This window comes from Rattus rattus, chromosome 4 (assembly GCF_011064425.1).
Source record: "Rattus rattus isolate New Zealand chromosome 4, Rrattus_CSIRO_v1, whole genome shotgun sequence".
NCBI lineage: Eukaryota > Metazoa > Chordata > Mammalia > Rodentia > Muridae > Rattus > Rattus rattus.
Window position 1 is genome coordinate 86,397,129 of NC_046157.1, and position 17,876 is coordinate 86,415,004.

Genomic DNA, 17,876 nt, shown 5'->3' on the forward strand with positions numbered 1-17,876 from the left:
AAGCTAGCTCTCCATCCCATGCCTATTTTCTTTCCAACCATGACTGAAGAATTATTGTTTTTCTGACCTAGCCTTCTACTGAACATGTCACTCTTTGAAGATCCTGTCATTGTGCCAAGGGTGGGATATGGTGGGGAATGGCTAGGGTACCATTTAAAATACAAAGACTGGGGCTGAAGAGATGGCTCAGTGGTTAAGAGCATTGGCTACTCTTGTAGACAACTTGGGTTTGGTTCCCAGAACCCACGTGGTGACTCATATTCTTTTATACCTCCACTTCCAGGGTGCTCAACATAGTCTTCTGACTTCCACAGGCTCTGTGTGTGAATGTGAAACACACACAGACACGCAGGCAAAATACTTAGATACATAAAATAAAATACACCGAATGAAAGACTTTAAAAGAACAAGGTCTTCCTGACCCTGGAGCCATCAACCAGAGGTTCTGGGATGCTGATAACGGCAAATGCCTTCAGGAAGCATCATCCTTGCTACTTTCCCTCCGCGCTGCTTGGTTCTTTCTCTCTTATCATCTTGCTGGCTGCAATCATTCATATAAGGATGATTGGGTCATTCTCTATCAAGTTATGAAAAAGAAGGATGCCCTATCAGAGTGTCTGGTTGGACGCTCTGAGAGTGTGGAGATGGAGGAAAACTTGCGGGCTCCACCCAAGACTTCTGGTTCAAACCAGTGAGTCATCAGCCATATACCAAAACAAGATAAAAAAGACGGGCAGAATTCTCCCTGATACACTACCCTGGATTTTTTTTTAATCTCAGAGCAGTTAGTGCTCTTAACCACCAAGCCACCTCTCCAGCCCCAGCTTTTGTACTTTAAATGGTCCCTGAGCCAATCCCTACTACATTCACCAATCACACAATGACAGGATCTTCAAAGGGTGACACGCCCAGTAGAAGACTGGGAAACAAACCCCATCAGTCATGGTTAGAAGTCTAGCCTCCTCTCCGGGTACTGAGGATGTTTCCCCTGGGCCTCCCATGGGTCTGCCCAGTGTTCTGCAACACAACTACACCCTTAACCTCTTTTCATTTTTTATTTTGAGACAGGGTTTCACCAATTTGCCACGCTTGCCCTTGAATTCTCTATGATAGCTTAGGCAGGCCTAGCATATGGATCCACCCGTCAGCTTCCCGAGTAACTACGATTACACACATCCCTGTACCTACAAGTGTGGCTCCTCTGTCCCTGTGTCTTTATTAACGAGTACTTTGAAGATTAAAAATTCCCACCTATGAGCTAATGTGACCTAGTGGTGGCATGGTCTGCCTCTTACCAGCAGGAAAGGACGAGGAATCCACGTGGAAGGTCACGATGTACTCTTCCCCATTGTTCTCTTCTATGCAGCACTTGAACTGATGGGAACTGGTGCAAAGACCACTGGCTTCCAAAGGATCCATCATGATGTCCGACTCCAGAGGCAGAGGGTGAACAGTGACGTCTTTGGTGGCTATGCTGTATGAATTCTTATATCTAAATATGCAGTGGTAGGTTCCTGAGGAGGAAGGAGCAACAGTGACACAGAGTAAAATCATTGCTCTTAAAAGGCATCATTGCGATGACGTCATTGCTCCTAAATAGATCAGCGGCAAGAAGAGACTAAGTTTTTCTCCCCAAACTTGTGTATGGACCTGTTCCACCTTCCTGGACACTGGAAAGCTGGACTGACTTCCCTCCTACATACCTGACAGGTCTGAAGAACTAGCCACTAACCCTCCTACCTTCAAGTATGCACTCACTCCAATCAAATTACGTGGCTTTATCCAAGGTCAAGAATGAAACTGGGCTCCAAACACTCTACTCCTAGCTTCTCCCACAACCGAGGGAAGAATGGGGAGTTGATGGTGTGCAGAAAAGAGAAAGCCTTTGAAGAGCTGGGACATCATAGAGCACTTCGGTGTTATGCCAGCCACTTGTCTGTCTCTAAATGAGTGGTCCCTTAGACCATAGGACACCGTGGCACTAGAGGTCAAAACAGCGTTTAAGCAGCTGCCCTGGATGTTTAAGCACTCAGCCCAGTGACCTACTCTATCATAAAGGCTCTGTGGATGCCAGCTGTTACCACACAGTTCTACTGAACATTTATTCCTTCAGTGACTTGTGTCTCCTGGCAACATGAACAATGTAGAGATATAAACAGAAAAAAAACAAACGCTCCTTTATTTAAAACTAAATATATAAACACTAGAGTTTTCATGGCGCAGCTGGGTAGCCTAGTGCCCGTCTGTAGTAAATCTATATTAACGTCATAATTTTGTGTGCACAAGTATATACAGATGCATGTGTGTACAGGCACGCATATACATATGCATACACACATGTGTGGAGACCAGAGAACAACCTCCAGTGTTGTTTCCTAGATACCCTCCATTTTCTGAGACAGAGTCTCTCACTTACCTAGAGCTTTGCCATGCAGGCTTGACTGGCTGGCTAGCAAGTCTCCCAGAATCTACCTGTCTCCACCTGCCCCTACCACCACTGCTCAGGTTGCAGGGCTTTTTATGTGGTTTCTGTAGATCAAACACTGGTTCTCATGCTTGCAAGGTAAGTGCTTTACTGACTGAGTTACTTCTCAGGCCCTACTAAAGCTATTTTGAAAAAAAAAAAAAAACAAAACTCCTATTGTCATGACGACGGGAGTGCTGGCTGTGGAGTTAGATCCAGGCTGCACAACTTAACGTGTACTACCACATTTATTATTACTTGTGAGCATCATTTCCCACATCTGTAAGATGGGATAGTGTGGGCCAGGCAGTGGTGGTACATGCCTTTAACCCAGCACTTGGGAGTCAGAGGCAGGTGGGTCTTTGTGAGTTTGAGGCCAACCTGGTCTACAGAGTTCAAGGACAGCAAAGGCTACACAGAGAAAAACTGTCTTGAAAATAAATAAATAAATAAATAAATAAATAAATAAATAAATAGGATAATGCTAATCTGACCCCCACACTGTCCACAAAGACTAATTAAAGTAATCATTATAGGCATGTTCTAAGACAGATCCTTCATAGGCACCTGCCTACCATTGTGTATTTCCAGAGGTCTAGACAGCCTGCTGCAGGGTCCGACCACTTAACTCACCGTTCCACTCTCTGGTGGAGGTCTTCACCGTCAGCACCGACTCTGCTCCATCCTGATACCTCCTCATGGTATAAAACCTTGGATGGATTTTAATACCAGCGGAAGTGTTCCAGTACACCTCATCAAAGCTACTCACATCGCTGAGGCAAGTTATAGAAAAGCTTTGTCCCTCAGAAACAGAAATTGGGTCCGGGGTTATTGTTAGGTTGGCTGAAAGAGTGCAAACAGAACAGACAAGACAAAAACTGACAACAGATCCAATGTCTAGTTTTTTGGATGACATCGACATGGGAGTGACATTTAAGACAAAGACAGCAACACAGACCGTCCTGACTCTACCCGTGTCAACGCGGGATTGGTACCTTGCTGCTCCTGGGTTTTACTTGTTTCTAGTCTGTTCCCGGTGGTGCTCTGAACTGTACTCACTTCCATCACATGCCTTGGGGCCTCGGGCACTTCCCCTTTGTAGCTGGAATTATCTCCTGATGATTAGCAGGGTAAAAGGTTGCAAACTTAGGGACGTTGGCTTAATCCGGACTCCCCTCCAACCTCCTCTGTGACCCCCTCAATGGAAAAATAGAGGACAGGGTTCTTGCAACAACTTCATATTGACTCTTTAAGCACTTTCCCCACAGTACAGTGTTGTACCTTGGAAGGCCACTGTGCTCACCACTGGATCACCAATGTCAGACCACTGTGATATAGATTTGCTCCTTTCTATATCTGTCCCCATAAGAAGGCAGCCTTTTGCCTCTGTTCATTGTTCCTTAGCATTTACTGATGGTCTAGTATACAGGTGGTGCTTCATAAACCAATGAGTGGTTCTTGATCTACTTTATCAGCAGAGGGATCATAAAGTTCACTCTCCAAATAATCATGCTTAGGTCATCTCAGGAAGATTAGATGTATGAGCACCTCCATGTTATTTATGGCTATTTCATTTTAACTATATACAATACTGTAACTAAGGTTAGTAGTATAATTGATCACATGTTTACTGCTATTTTTAGAATTCTATAATAGATCCTGTAAGACATTGTTGACAGCGCTGGGATTATCGTGATACAGATACTGAGATGAAAACCCATTACTTATTTTTCTCTTGTCCCATCTTTCTTTTACTCTGGGAGCAGATCTTTCCTGTGATTGACATCTTAAGATGGTACTTGCTTTAGTCATCTATGGAGGTGAACTGCCTCATTACCTGAGCCTATTACCACAGGCCCTTTTCTCCAGTCATTTATCAACCTTGTTCTTAGTCATCATCAGGAGCGAGTGCTTTCCACAGTGTCTGAGTCAGGGTCCACATGCTGAGGCCCAGCGCCAAAACGTACACAAGACACAGTGTGTCCCTCACTCTGCCCTGCCTGACTGGAGGGAGGGATCTGGAAACAGCTCCCTGAGGAGGTTAGCCATTTCTGAGCAGAAAGCAAAGTATCATGGACCCAGAAGTCTGTTCCTCTCATTTCCGGGATAGGCCACATGGCCAGACCAGGAACTTTCACCAAGCACTAACCATGCCTCTATAACATGTTCCTATCAGAGCTATGTCTGTTGAATACTCAGAACTAAGTCCCAATAGCAGAACACGTGCAGAAGGCAAACAGGTATTGCTAGAATCCTGCTTCTCATGACACTTCTCAAAAAGACTGTAAATGGTTCATTTTCAGAGATGGAAAGAAATGTCTGTAGCTGGGGTGACTCTAGAATGCCAGTTGATTAATGATACCTTTATTATTTTAGTCAGCATAGGGCCAGTGTTGTCCCCCCCAGGCTCATGTGTTTAAACACCTAGTTCCTAGTTGGTTTTACAAGCTGGCCACACTTCCTGTTCTCATTCTCCTTTCTCTCTCTCTCTCTCTCTCTCTCTCTCTCTCTCTCTCTCTCTCTCTCTCTCTCTCTCTCTCTCTCTCTCTTTACGATCAGGTCATTCTAGCTTTATGTGGGATTATTTCTAGAATGGAGAGATTGAGAGAGAAGAAACAAGTGGGGAAGTAACTGAGGCTGTTGGAATTTAAGGGAAACCAAATTATGGTGAAAGGGGGGGTCTGCAATCATATGAATTCAATGACAACAGCCTGGTCATGATACCACTTTCTTAGCCCAACAGCTTCCTTTATCTGAACAACATGATTAGTTTCTCTCCAGTCTTTCTGACCCAAACCAATTTAAGGTGATTCCATCTGCATTGAAATGGCATAGAGGGACATCTGACCACCATCCCACTCCCAGGGAAAGCTCGGCTTTACTCTGCTCACTGATGCGATGATCCCAGCCAGTTGGCAAGTTTAACATGCATTTGTCTAAAGTCTACAGCCAGAGTTCTTACCTACAGAGGTGAAGGTCACGGCTATGTTCTTACTGCCTTTGGCTCCGTAGACGCTGACGAACTCACACGTGTAGATGACTGTTGTTCCAGAAGAACCACTGGGACACTGGGTTCCATCTGCCTTGAGTGTATAAGTGCTGCAGCTAGACTCTAGGTCTGTTTCTGGGGTCCCTGCAATGATATAAACAAATTTTCCGCATCGTGTGTTGTAGTGAATGTTTAATGTCAAACAGGGGTTTCTACCCCACCTTTGATCATTCAGTTCCCAGGTAAAAGACACACAACTTTTATACTTATAATGAGCTTTAATCAGCACTAGAACCGAGCAGATACCCTCTTAGCTATTAGCTTTTACCTCCTTATCAATAATACAGAATTATGACGGGAGTTATGGATATAATAGAATGCCATTAAGAGTCACTTTTATTGCTCTGTTCTTTTAGTAGAACTGTATTTGGTTTTTCTCTAAGTCCCTGGACTATCTAGTCTCAGGTACTTGGTCACCCAAGTAGCATCAGGAATGTGTCTCATCTCACAAAGAAGGACTTCAGTCTAGTCAGATATTGGTTGGTTATTCCCACAAGTTTCATGCCACCATTCCACTAGCCTACCCTGCAGTCAGGACACCATGTTTTGAGTTGGCAACTCTTACTCCAATTGGCCAGTCCACATCGGACAGTTCTTATGACCTCTTACCCCATGGCATCTTTCTCTTTCCTTCTGCTCCTTCTTCCTTGTGGTCTCTTGCCTCTGACCCCAAGCCCAGGAACCGACTTCTCCCCTCTCTGTCTATCTCTCTTCTGCCCAGCTAACCAACCAGGGATAACTTGGGCGGGAGAAGGTCACTTGGGTCTACATGTGAATTCTTCATCCCTGGGGGCTACTGGGCCTTGGGGGTCAGTATTTAGCATCACAATACATAGCAAAAGACAAAAACCTCACAAACATGACTGTCTGACTGAATTAGTAGCAAGCTGTTCAGTGAAAACTTCAGCTTCATGCTTTTTTAGTTGCTGACACCTTTGCATTTCCCAGATCAATGTTTCCAGTCCCAGAAACAACCCATCCTCCAAATCATCTTTACTTCTTACCTAGGGTTCTCACATAACCCTGTGTGCGATATTTTTCTCCTACTCTGGTCTCCATTTTCTTCTCCGCCCAACTTTACCTGCTACTGCAGTTGTCAGACCCTCTACCAACACTTACACCAGCCCAAAGTGAATGACGCAGAGTAGGCTGGTGGATTAGGGTCGAAATAAATGCATTCTTTCAACTCTAGCTGTTCAATAATGCTTTACTGGCTAGTTTTTATTACAACTGGACACAAGGTAGAGTCATCAGAGAGAAGGGAACCTCAATTGAGAAAATACCTACATAAGACCCAGTTGTAAAGCATGTTCTTAATTAGTGATCAATGGGGGAGCACCCAGCCCATTGTGGGTGGTGCCACCCCTGGGCTGGTAGTCCTATGTTCTTCAGAAAGCAGGCTGAGCAAGTCATGAGGAGCAAGCCAGTAAGCAGCACAACCCATGGCCTCTGCATCAGCTCCTGCCTCCAGGTCCCAGGGCCTACATGAGTTCCTGCTCTCACTACTATTGATGGTGAACTGTTGTTATGTTTTGATGATGATATTATATGGAACTTGAGTAAAATAGCCCTTTCTTCCTCAGGTTGCTTTTGGTCATGGCATTTTACCACAGCAATAGTGACTCGAAGGCAGGTGCCTTTATTATTTTGATTGACATATGGCCAATGTTGTGGTTTGAATGAGGAATACCCCTCATAGGCTCATGTGTTTCAACACTTCCTCCCCAGTTCACGTTGCTCTTTGGGAAGGTAACAGAACCTTTAGGGGGTGGAAATTTGCTGAAGGAAGTACATCACTGTGGGTGGGCTTTACAGTTTTAGAGCCTGGTCCACTTCCTGTTCTCTCTGATTTCTGTGTGTGGATAAAATGTTATCACTCTACTTGTTGACTGCGAGGCCATCTCCCTCATGGTGGACTATGTCTGTTTTGGAACTGTAAGGCAAAATAAACCCTGGTTCTCTAGCTTGTCCTTTTGTCAGGGTATTTGATCACAACCACAGAAAAGTAGCTAACCCAACCAGCTTTCTTCCCCACGTGTCTACTCAAGCCACTCCACTCATTGCTACTCTTTCACTTTGACAAAAATCACTTCTCTTAAAAGCCCACCCTCTGTTCATCCTTTCCTGAACCTGGATTTCATGAGAAAGCCACATCTGTACTAAGGATCCTACAAGGCTGACTGACTGTAGAGGGGTAGAATGTTGCCCTTCCATACGGGTCAAATCTTAGTCTGCTCCTGTGAAAAACCACTCAAGCCCTGCCCCATCTCATGATGCATCTGCATTCGATACCTGTGGTTTCCTACTCCCTCTTTTCATTAAATCTTTAAAACTGACCTTGTCACCCTCGATGTTGTCAAAAATGTTTCCTTAAGGCCAACAGGAACCTTCTCTTTTTTTCCTACAACTTGGGCTTCTCCTTATTTTGTCTCCACTGCCAGCCATTTTCTTTCAACTGTAGTTGCATAAGCCTCCCTCTATGACCTAAGATTGGATGACTTCCCTCACTGCCCTAAGAGGAATGACCTGGCTGGAAACTTTTGAGGCAAATTCCCAAGCGTTTGATTTGACATCTCCGGTACCTCAAACTCAACACGTGCGACTTCTTTATTTTTCCCCAGACAGAATTTGCACATCCAGTGTTTCCTGTCAGTGTTACTGGCTGGAACCCAAATTAAAACGCTTAAAGGCCACTTTAATTACCCAAACTTCCTCACATTGTACTCCCACTCACTTGTGAAAAACCCTCTTTGAGTTACACTCCTGAAGCATGGCTGTCTCCAACATGGAAGGTCACCCCCTACCACCTATACTTGACCTCTAACCCCTCCTCAGACCCTACTGTGTGGGAACTTTGCAACTTCAATTCTGAATTAATTCTTTCTTCAACTTACTCATTATGCTACCTGGAAGTATCATTTTCTTTTTGCAGTTGACTTGGTTTGGGTTTTGAGACAGGGCCTTACTCTATAGCGCAAGCTTGTTTTGAATTCGCTGTGTAATCCAAGCTGGCCTTCAATTTGTGATTCTCCTGCTTCTTCCTCCTGAGCTTCAAGGACAAGTAGTCAATCACGATGTCCAGTGAAAGTTCAGGTTTCTAAACTTCAGCTCTGATCGTCTAATTTCCTTTCACCTTTAAATTCTTGCTATGGGTACCAAGTAAAGTCAAATGCTCTTAGCATGGTGTGTGTTGTGGAAGGACCAGAGGTTAGACAGATTGCGGATAAGCAGCCAGATAGGGAGAGGACCCAAGAATAGATAATGAAGATAGCGAATTTCCAGCTTATTCTTCATCCTCCTGACATGAGACATAAGTCTGGTGTCTCGAAACAAAGACTTAGGGTGCTTTTTCCTCTCACTCGTACACCGCCTTGCCCACCCCCATCAGTGAACCAGCCCCAACAAGTTAGGGCTGGATCAAGCAGGACACGCTCACACCAATATTGTAGGCCCATCAGCCTCCCTGCCTGTTAGTTTCAAACACAGGACCCATAACCCTAACTCTGATAGTTTACAGGCAATTTCACCAGCCTGATCTCAGGGACCTAGCAACTGCTTGTGTCATCATGTGCCTCAGCCAGATGTGTGCTGTGGTTAAAAGGACCTAGCACCACTCCAGATCTCTCCCTCTGTCCCTCTGTCCCCTCCTCTCTCTTCCTCCTCTCTGCTCTCTGCACACAGTTGACCTCTTTCTCTCCCTCCTTTCCTCCAACCCCCACACCTTCTCTCCTTCCTTCCCTCCCTCTAACTCTCCTCTGCTTTTTCTCTCTGTCTCCCTGTCTGTGTGTCAATTTCTCTATCCTTGTCTCCTGAGACAGGGGAACCCACCTGGGAGCTGTTCCCAAATAAATCTACCTTTAAACTTTTAATTTGGCTTGAATCTGTTTATCATGTCAGCCGAGAAAAGCTATTATCTTGGTGCCGAAACCCAGGTCCCACAGTTGAAACCTAAAACTGTCTTTGTTCAAACTGGGGAAGGAAAACCCCTCAAAGACCCTTAGACTCCAGCCAATGAGGAGAGACCACCTGGTTTTAGGCTCCTGGGACCCTCCTTTCTCTAGATTGGCCTTACTGAGTGTGTGTGTGTGTGTGTGTGTGTGTGTGTGTATGTGTGTCCGTCTGTCTTTAAATTCTTTAATTACCAGATGAAAGAAACCTAATTCAGATGACAGTGGCATTTCTCACACAATATCTTCTAACCTATTATTCTCCTCTGAATTTGATTCTCCATTTTCTCAAAGCCTGAACCCCGTGTGTGGCCTTCAACACATCCTGCAGCCCGAGCCCTGGATACCTGTGTTCACACTTGTATCTCCCCTTCCTCTTCCTGTTGAATGTACTTCGTCCTTAGAGGTCTGGCCTTTTCACCCAATGGAGAGTCCAGTAAACCATGCAAAGTGAGATGCATATAGAAAAAGACAGAGCATAGAATGTGTCAGTGATAGGCCCTATCAAAGAAAATTCAATACAGTATGCAGATGGGTGACCGAGAAAGACTTCAGAGGAGAGGATGTTATTCTAAGCCTTCAAAGGCAGCTGGGAGGTTAACAGAATCAGGCCTGTGGTGTGACGTGAGGCTGTCAGTGTGTGAGCCTGGACCAGCAGTCCTCGCTGTGGGACTTAGCACTCCATCTAGCTGTTTTGGGGGCCAGGGCTGAGTGCAGGATGGGAGGATAATAAGCTATAGCGGAAATCCATTGTTCTGCCGGCTGGCCAACCTTGCTAGACTTAGGAAAGTCTGCAAAAGGGTCACCGGAGAGAGAGGTCCTTGAGCATCCCACTGCAGACTTCCTGGTTCCTCTGCCAGAGGGTGAGGTCTGTCACCTTCCAGAGTTAAAGGAGCCAAGGGAACTGTGCAAGGCCTCCCCTCCATCTGCAGCTCCTTCAGGGTGCCTGTGCCCCCGTTTTCCTTATAAACTAGGGAAATGACTAAATGTTCCATACCAAAGTTTTTCAGAGTTGACCAGATGTCTTTCTCTGTCCTCAGAGGTCTAATCAGATGCTGCAAGTGGCATGTGCTTGGTAAAGCAGAGGTGCTTGGGAAAGGGTAGGTTAAAAACCTGACTTTTCATATAATAATGGTGGTGGTGGTGGTGGTGGTGGTGGTGATGGTGGTGGCAGTGGTGGTGTAGCATAGTCTCAGAGCACAGACTTTGTAATTTACAGATCTGTATTTTTAGGTCAAAGATGTTTCTCTTTAAATGTTAACACATAATACTATTGTTTCTTAAAGAAGAGGTGCTTTGATCTCACAGGGTTTCTAAGTATCCTTTTCTATCTAAACTGCTGGCAGCTCGGTGCAGAGCTGGCTCAGCAGGATGAAGAAGATGCTGGTCACTATAGCTACTGAAATAAACCCAGCAAAGAGTCATAATTTGTCTTTTTATACTGTGACAACCTTGGGAAAGTTGTTTAATCTGGACCCTATGTTCCTTATTATCCCATTGGAGGTTTAAAAAAAAAATACTAGCTTCAAACTCATGATTAAGTTTAAAACCACACTAACAATTGTGGTTTTTTAATGGATTGACGTTTTTACAAAACTGTTATAAAAAGCCACAATTTCTGCTTTAATTTCTTAAAAGAATTGGTTTTTATTTTAGGTTCTGTCTGAGTGCTTTGCCTACACAGGCATACGTGCCCCATGTGTGTGCACGGTGTCTAATAAGGTCGGACAAGAGCATCAGATCCCTTAGAATCGAGCTGCAGGTGATTGGAAGCTGGCACGCGGGTGCTGGGAACCAAACTCTGGTCCTCTGAAAGAGCAACGAGGGCTCTGAATGGCTGAGCCACGTCTCTCCACACCACTGGTTTCCTTCATCCCTCATCAGTATAAACTGGAGGATGGGGAACTTCAGTTCAGATCTCAGGGCAGACAAAAGCAGAGCTGGGTAAAACACTTCCGCATACGTGTGAACGCGGTAGCCTGCCTATAGTGCCAGCATGCAGAAAGGAAAGACAGGAGATCCCTGATCGCTCGGGCTAGCTACGCTAGCAAAATTCCTGACCTCTAGATTCAAGGAAAAGAAAGCAGCCCCCGGTGTTAGCCCTACCCTCCACATATGGGTACTCCCAAAACCGTATGGCCCAACACATGTGAACACACATGCCACATACAGGCAGAAAAGAAAACGAGTAGAGATGCACATGAAGTAACTGAAAGAGAAATAATAGGCTGGCAGAAAATTCATGCTGGGAACACGGGAAAAAAACGGGAGCGAGTACGTAAGTGAGAGACTCCAGGCAGGTAAGAAATGAGAAGCTGCAGTGAGGCTTAGGTGAAAACTTTGTGACCTCAGCTTTAGCTCTTTGCTGAGGACGGAAGGGAAGGGTGGGCCATGCCATGGACCTACGTCAGCAGGCCACGCCCTCCTGGGCCTTTATCTGCTAGGATCTTGTCCTCAGCCCAAGCATGGTGCTTGCATGGGGATCCTTTTGGAGGTTTGCTTTACAGTACCAGCCGGAAACTGGCATCAAACCTAGTGGCTTTGGGTTTGGTTTTGGTTTTCACGGTCCAGAATAAACGCCATTCCTCCTCAGCCTACAATAGCTCCCAATTTTTTTCTTGGCTGAAAGGCAAGCCAAGAGCCCTCTTGGCAAAACGTCTTTGTCCACCATCCTTACCTTCAATGTTTATTTTCCCCTCCTGTTTCCACTCGATTCTGCTCCAGTTCGCGATATTCTCGCTGCAGCAGTTCAACGATATAGGGTTATTGTCACACACCACCTTTCTCTCTTCCTTGGCCAAAATCCGGATGGGAGTGACATCTAACTTTCTGACTGTCCCATATTCAAAAATATCCAGTGTCACATTGCAACCATACAAGCCTGCCAAGAATACACAAAATTATGAGTTACTATCACTCCTATGAGTTTCCTTTAATAGAACTGAGTTTCATTTCATGTGCCGTGGTATCTGGAACTTGATTCAAGGGCCCCTCAAGGAATGTTCAGAAACTGTCAAGCCAGCACAGACAAGTCTGATGACGTGAGGAAAAGGTGGAAAGGGGCCTTTCTCAGACTCACATGGGGAAGTGAAATTGATGAATCTTGAAGAGTTGGGAGACCATGAATAATTTGGGCCTGCTCTTTAGCCCTGTGGTAAAATTGGAATCTGCAAAGGGGTGATCAGACTCATGTATCTACAGTCCTCTTTCTTGTATAGAGGAACAGAGTTGGACCTGCTGATAATCTGGTCGTGAGCGGAGTTATTAAATACTAGAATGTGACAGACTCATTGTTAATCTCTGAAAAACTAAAATTTATGTTTTGTAGTTGCTTGAAATAGGTAGGAGGGTGGGAAAAGTCCAAAGAAAGAGATTGCTATGGGGAAGAAAAGTATTTCAGGAGGCTGGATACATTTCTACCTTAACTTTAGTGATGCCTTTTCAAGTATATGTGTCAAAATTTAACATATTGTATACTTAAAATATGTGCAGCATGCTATCTGCCAATTTTGTCTTAGCAAACTAAAATTTTATAAGGTAGTTCAAAATAAAACAGCATAAAACCATTACTACATACTATGCAAAATTCAAAAACGAACCACTGCATTTTAAACATCATTTAAAATAATGCCCTGGGTCACCCAGCAGATGGTTCGGTGGTCTCCAGTACAAGCATGAGATCTGAGTTCAGATCCCCAGAGCCCATAAAAAACGATGAAAATGGTAACATCCATCTGTAACTCTACACCTGGAGAAGCAGAGACAGGTGGGTCCTCAGGTCTCACTGACTAGCAGATTGTTCAGTGTTGGATTCAGTGAGAGACCCTGTCTCAAAAAACGAAATGGGAACAATGAAGAAAGGTACCCTGAAGTCTGGGTCCCTTGTGGCGACGTACACATACCCATGCAGCATATGCATACACACACATAACATACACACATACACACACACATACATACACACACATACATATACACACATACACATGGAAACACACATATACACGTACACACACATACACACATATAAACAAACTCATATGCACACACACATACACACATACACACAGAAACACAAATTTACAAACACATACACGCATATACAAATATATAAATACACAAATATGTGCACACATACATACACACATACACACATATACACACACATACATACACACACATACACACATAAATACACGCATATACACACATGTTCACTCACATATACACACATACACATGGAAACACATACATACATATACACATGTACATACACACATATACACACATACACATATACATACATATGAATACACACATATACATACATGTACATACACATATATACACATATACATACATATAAATACACATATATGCACACACACATACATACACACATATACACACAATATACACACATACATATAAACACACCATGCACGCACATACACATATACACATATAAACACACATATGTGTGTGTGTGTGTGCGCACACACACACACACACACACACACACACACACACACACACACACATGAAAGCATGCCATAGGATGAATTTTTCATGTTGGAATAGGAGCCATTAGGCTTTCTGTAAACAGCTCACCCCATAACCCCTTTTATGTGGGCTGCTTCTCTAAGCACGCCATTCAGTTTCCTCCCACAAGTCTCTGATCAGAAACCCACCTGCATCATGCTGTGTGAAGTTGAAAATGGTGAGGCGAGTGACCAGGCTTATATTGTTGATGATTGAGGTGTGAATGGAGAATTTGTCACTGTTCTGGATGTCAGACCGTTTTTCTCCATAGAACCAAGATGTGTTGGAGGACACGAATTCACTTTCGCATTCCAGAGTTACATTGTCTCCTTCAAAGATGAACTCTGGTGTCACAGTGAACTTTGTTTCATCTAGAAATTCAGAGAAAATGTTTGAGGATTATACATTAATGGAGCAAACCCTGGGTCTCTGCAGGCTTTGCCTCAGGATTCTTGAAGGCTCTCCTTAGCATCTGTCTGCCACAGTCTTGCCCACACGCTCCCCATATTACTCTCTTAGTAACAAAGGTCCCGTCATGGATGCACCAGAGTCAATATCTGAATCCCATCTGTGAAATGGAAGAGAGTATCTAAAGTCATAGACTCTTTTCCACCACTGTTTTAAATGACCTGGAGTAGTACTTTGGAAACCTTCCCATGATGCATCAGATCCATCCAGGCTTGAGGCACTTGGTGAAGGATGGATAGGTCTTTGTAGGCCTAGTGTGGTGAGATATATTCTGAGACTCATCCCCCTAAATCACCGATAAACCCTGTTTAGTATCAGCATCTGCTGTTCCTGTTTCCCCACAGTGATAGCCTTACATTTATGGATTTCAATATGCGAACATAGGCAAGTCACAAGCCCTATGGTTCTAGTCTGAACACCTATTCCCATCTCCCTGATGCTCCTGCTGTAGTAATGTTACTCAAAAAGGGACAGGAGGCGTGCAATGCCCCAGACCTCCATACTAGGAAACATCACCATGATTTCCTAGCTCTCTGTCTTCTGCCTCATTTTTTTTTTTTTTACTATAGAATATATTGTATTTCATTATGGCATTTTTTGCTTGTTTGTTTGATTCAAGACAAGTTTCCTTCTTACAGCCCTGGTTGTCCTGGAACTCACTCTGTAGACCAGGCTGGCATTGAACTCAGATATCTACTTGCCTCTGCCTCCTGAGTGCTGGGATTAAAGACGTGCACCACCACTTCCTGCCTCATTTTGGTACTCAAAAGGAATTTGTTGTTGTAGTTGAGTCTCTTCTCCCCAACTTTCCCTCACCCGCTTCCGTCCCCAAGAGTTTCCTTTCTACTTTCATTAAAACTTGGGATCTACATATGAGAGAGAACATGCAATTTTCCAAGCAATTTTCGTTTTTCTGAATCTGGTTCACCCAGCTTAGTATTTTCCAAATTCATCTCTTTTTCTGGAATTTTCATAGTTTTATTGTTCTTGATAGCCTCGAAAAATTTCATGCATACACACACACACACACACACACACACACACACACACACACTGAAATTTTATTGTCTGCTTATTTGCTGAGAGATATGTAGGCTGACTCTCTTTCCTAGACCATGGGAATAGCACAGCAGCACCCACAGATATATGAGAATCTCTGGGGTAGATTTCCTAGGTTTTACCAACACCATCACATCCTGCCTACCCCAAATGAACAAGGCATGTGGGGTGTGATAATGTACTAGGGTCCACTTACTGCTTGGTGTTCCTTGGAAGGAGTTGTAGTCCATTTTGTAAGTCTGGTTGAGGTTCTGTACGACTTGCTCATTGGCTTTATGAATTGATCCAGGCAGTGGTGCCGATGCAACCTCGACTATGTAGTCCACAATCACGCTGCCCATGCTGTGTAGAGACCACTCAGTTCAGTAAAGCAGTAATTAATCACGAACAGTTTAGATCCTTGTGGTTTATTGCACAGAAAAGCAAAATGGCAGGGGCCAACTGAGTTCTATCCTCAAGAAATCACTCCAAGCCTGTCTGTTAGCCAACACCCAAGGCAAGACCTTCCCAGTAATATAAAGGAGAAAAATGATTATATAAAGAACAGTGAGCGGAACCCATAAGGTTTCCAGGCTCTCGCTGCATCCTATGCTATGCCAGGAAATCCTGAGATCCTGTCTGCCTATCAGAATCTTTTAGTATTGTCTTTAACATTGTTGTCTGATACAACTCTCTTTCGACATTTCAAACTCTCAGAATTACAGATGTATTTCTGTCTGCAAAGGTCTTTCATGCGTGAGATAAATACATCTTTGTGTTCCTCACAGATAAAGGGTAGAAACACCTGGGTGTTTCCCTTTCCGATTGGAGACTGTGCTCTGGTGGCCATAGCTCTCACCTCTGTCAAGCTGCTCCTGCTAAGGACCCCACATGATAGCCCATGAGTATTCTGTCTCCTTTCCTGGTGTATTGGTTTCTGACCTCATCAAAAAACAAGAACATTACATCATTCTTACGTGAACTGTGTCACAGTCACCGATCTGAATCCTGGTAAAGTTCTGTAACCCGCTCGGAACTGGAAAAGAGAGCAAGAGAACGAGATGACACTAGTCAGAGATACCAAAGGTTTATAGCTACACTTTGCCGACCTGGGTAAGTCTTTTTTATTTTATTTTATTTTATTTTATTTTATTTTATTTTATTTGTCAGTGATGGCTTTAGCAGAACTTTGAAGGAGTAGTTTCTAACAAATTGTGTCAGTCTTAGTTTTTAGCGAAGCACACTGTAAATTAAGCACACAAAATTGCTGCTCAGGAAAATGTCAGAGAGAGAATAGAGAGGATGTGGGGAAGGGAAAACATGGCGGTGAACTCCAAGTGAGAGAAAAAAGGAAAGCGGAATGAAAGGATGCTACACCACCCCTGACAACATTCAGAAAGACCTTCCAAGGACATGTAAGAGTCTTTCCAGAACTCTCCCTGTCTGCCAGACACAAAACGATTATGTGTATTCTGAGGTAAGGAGCAGAAATCCATTCCTGAGTGTCAGAGGCAGCCCTTGGGGCTACTTACTGATCCAGAGCCAGAGAGTTGGAAGTCAGGAACACCTTCACAACCACCATCCCACTTGTCCCCCACCTTAACACCTGTGTGACTTTGGTAAAACCAGTTTCACTTGCCAATAGGACATATTCCTATTGTTCTTCTGAATATCAACCCCATAAGAATCCCTGACCTACACGAGTCACATTATCAGGTATCGCAGCTAGCTTTAAGTGTCACTTGCCACAACCTAAAATCACCTACAAAGACAGTCTCTATTGAAGGATTACCCAGGTCATGTTGGCTTGTGGGCATATCTATGAGGGATTGTCTTGATTGTTAATTGATGTAGCCCACCTTGGGAGGTACCATTCTATAGGCAGAGGGTCCAGAGCTACATGAGACAAGGAAAAGCTAAATGAAAACTAGCAGGAATGAATTCCTCTCTATTTTTGACTGTGGTTATGATATGTTCAGCTTCTTGACTCTCTGCCTTTACGTCCTCAAAATGACAGACAGTGGCCTGCTATTTTAAGGCAGACAAACCTTTTCTCCACTTAGATTCCTTTGTTTCAGAGTTGCTTTATCATAGCAATAGAGATAAAAAAAAAATGAGGGCACCAAGGAATCTATAATATATGTTGTAGGTCTGGTACCTGGGTGAGACTCTTATATGATTCCTAGTTCCTTAAAAGTATATCATTTAGGGGTTGGGGATTTAGCTCAGTGGTAGAGCACTTGCCTAGCAACCGTAAGGCCCTGGGTTCAGTCCCCAGCTCCGAAAAAAAAAGAAAAAGAAAAAAAAAGTATATCATTTAGTGACTTGTATATTAAGTAAACTTATTGTACCCCAGAGATGTAAATCA

The 17,876-nt window shown here is 43.9% G+C and overlaps 1 protein-coding gene across 1 annotated transcript in view; it reads right to left on the reverse strand.

The window, feature by feature from the left end:
* Positions 1 to 17,876, reverse strand: part of Adgrf5 (adhesion G protein-coupled receptor F5) — a 96,306-nt gene that overhangs the window by 13,872 nt on the left and 64,558 nt on the right. The window contains exons 7-13 of the mRNA XM_032900703.1: positions 16,486 to 16,544; positions 15,726 to 15,871; positions 14,152 to 14,373; positions 12,138 to 12,341; positions 5,427 to 5,597; positions 3,098 to 3,307; positions 1,296 to 1,514 (exon numbers count right to left, since the gene is read on the reverse strand). Coding sequence (XP_032756594.1) covers positions 1,296 to 1,514; positions 3,098 to 3,307; positions 5,427 to 5,597; positions 12,138 to 12,341; positions 14,152 to 14,373; positions 15,726 to 15,871; positions 16,486 to 16,544 — 1,231 coding nt within the window. The remainder of the gene's footprint in view (positions 1 to 1,295; positions 1,515 to 3,097; positions 3,308 to 5,426; positions 5,598 to 12,137; positions 12,342 to 14,151; positions 14,374 to 15,725; positions 15,872 to 16,485; positions 16,545 to 17,876) is intronic.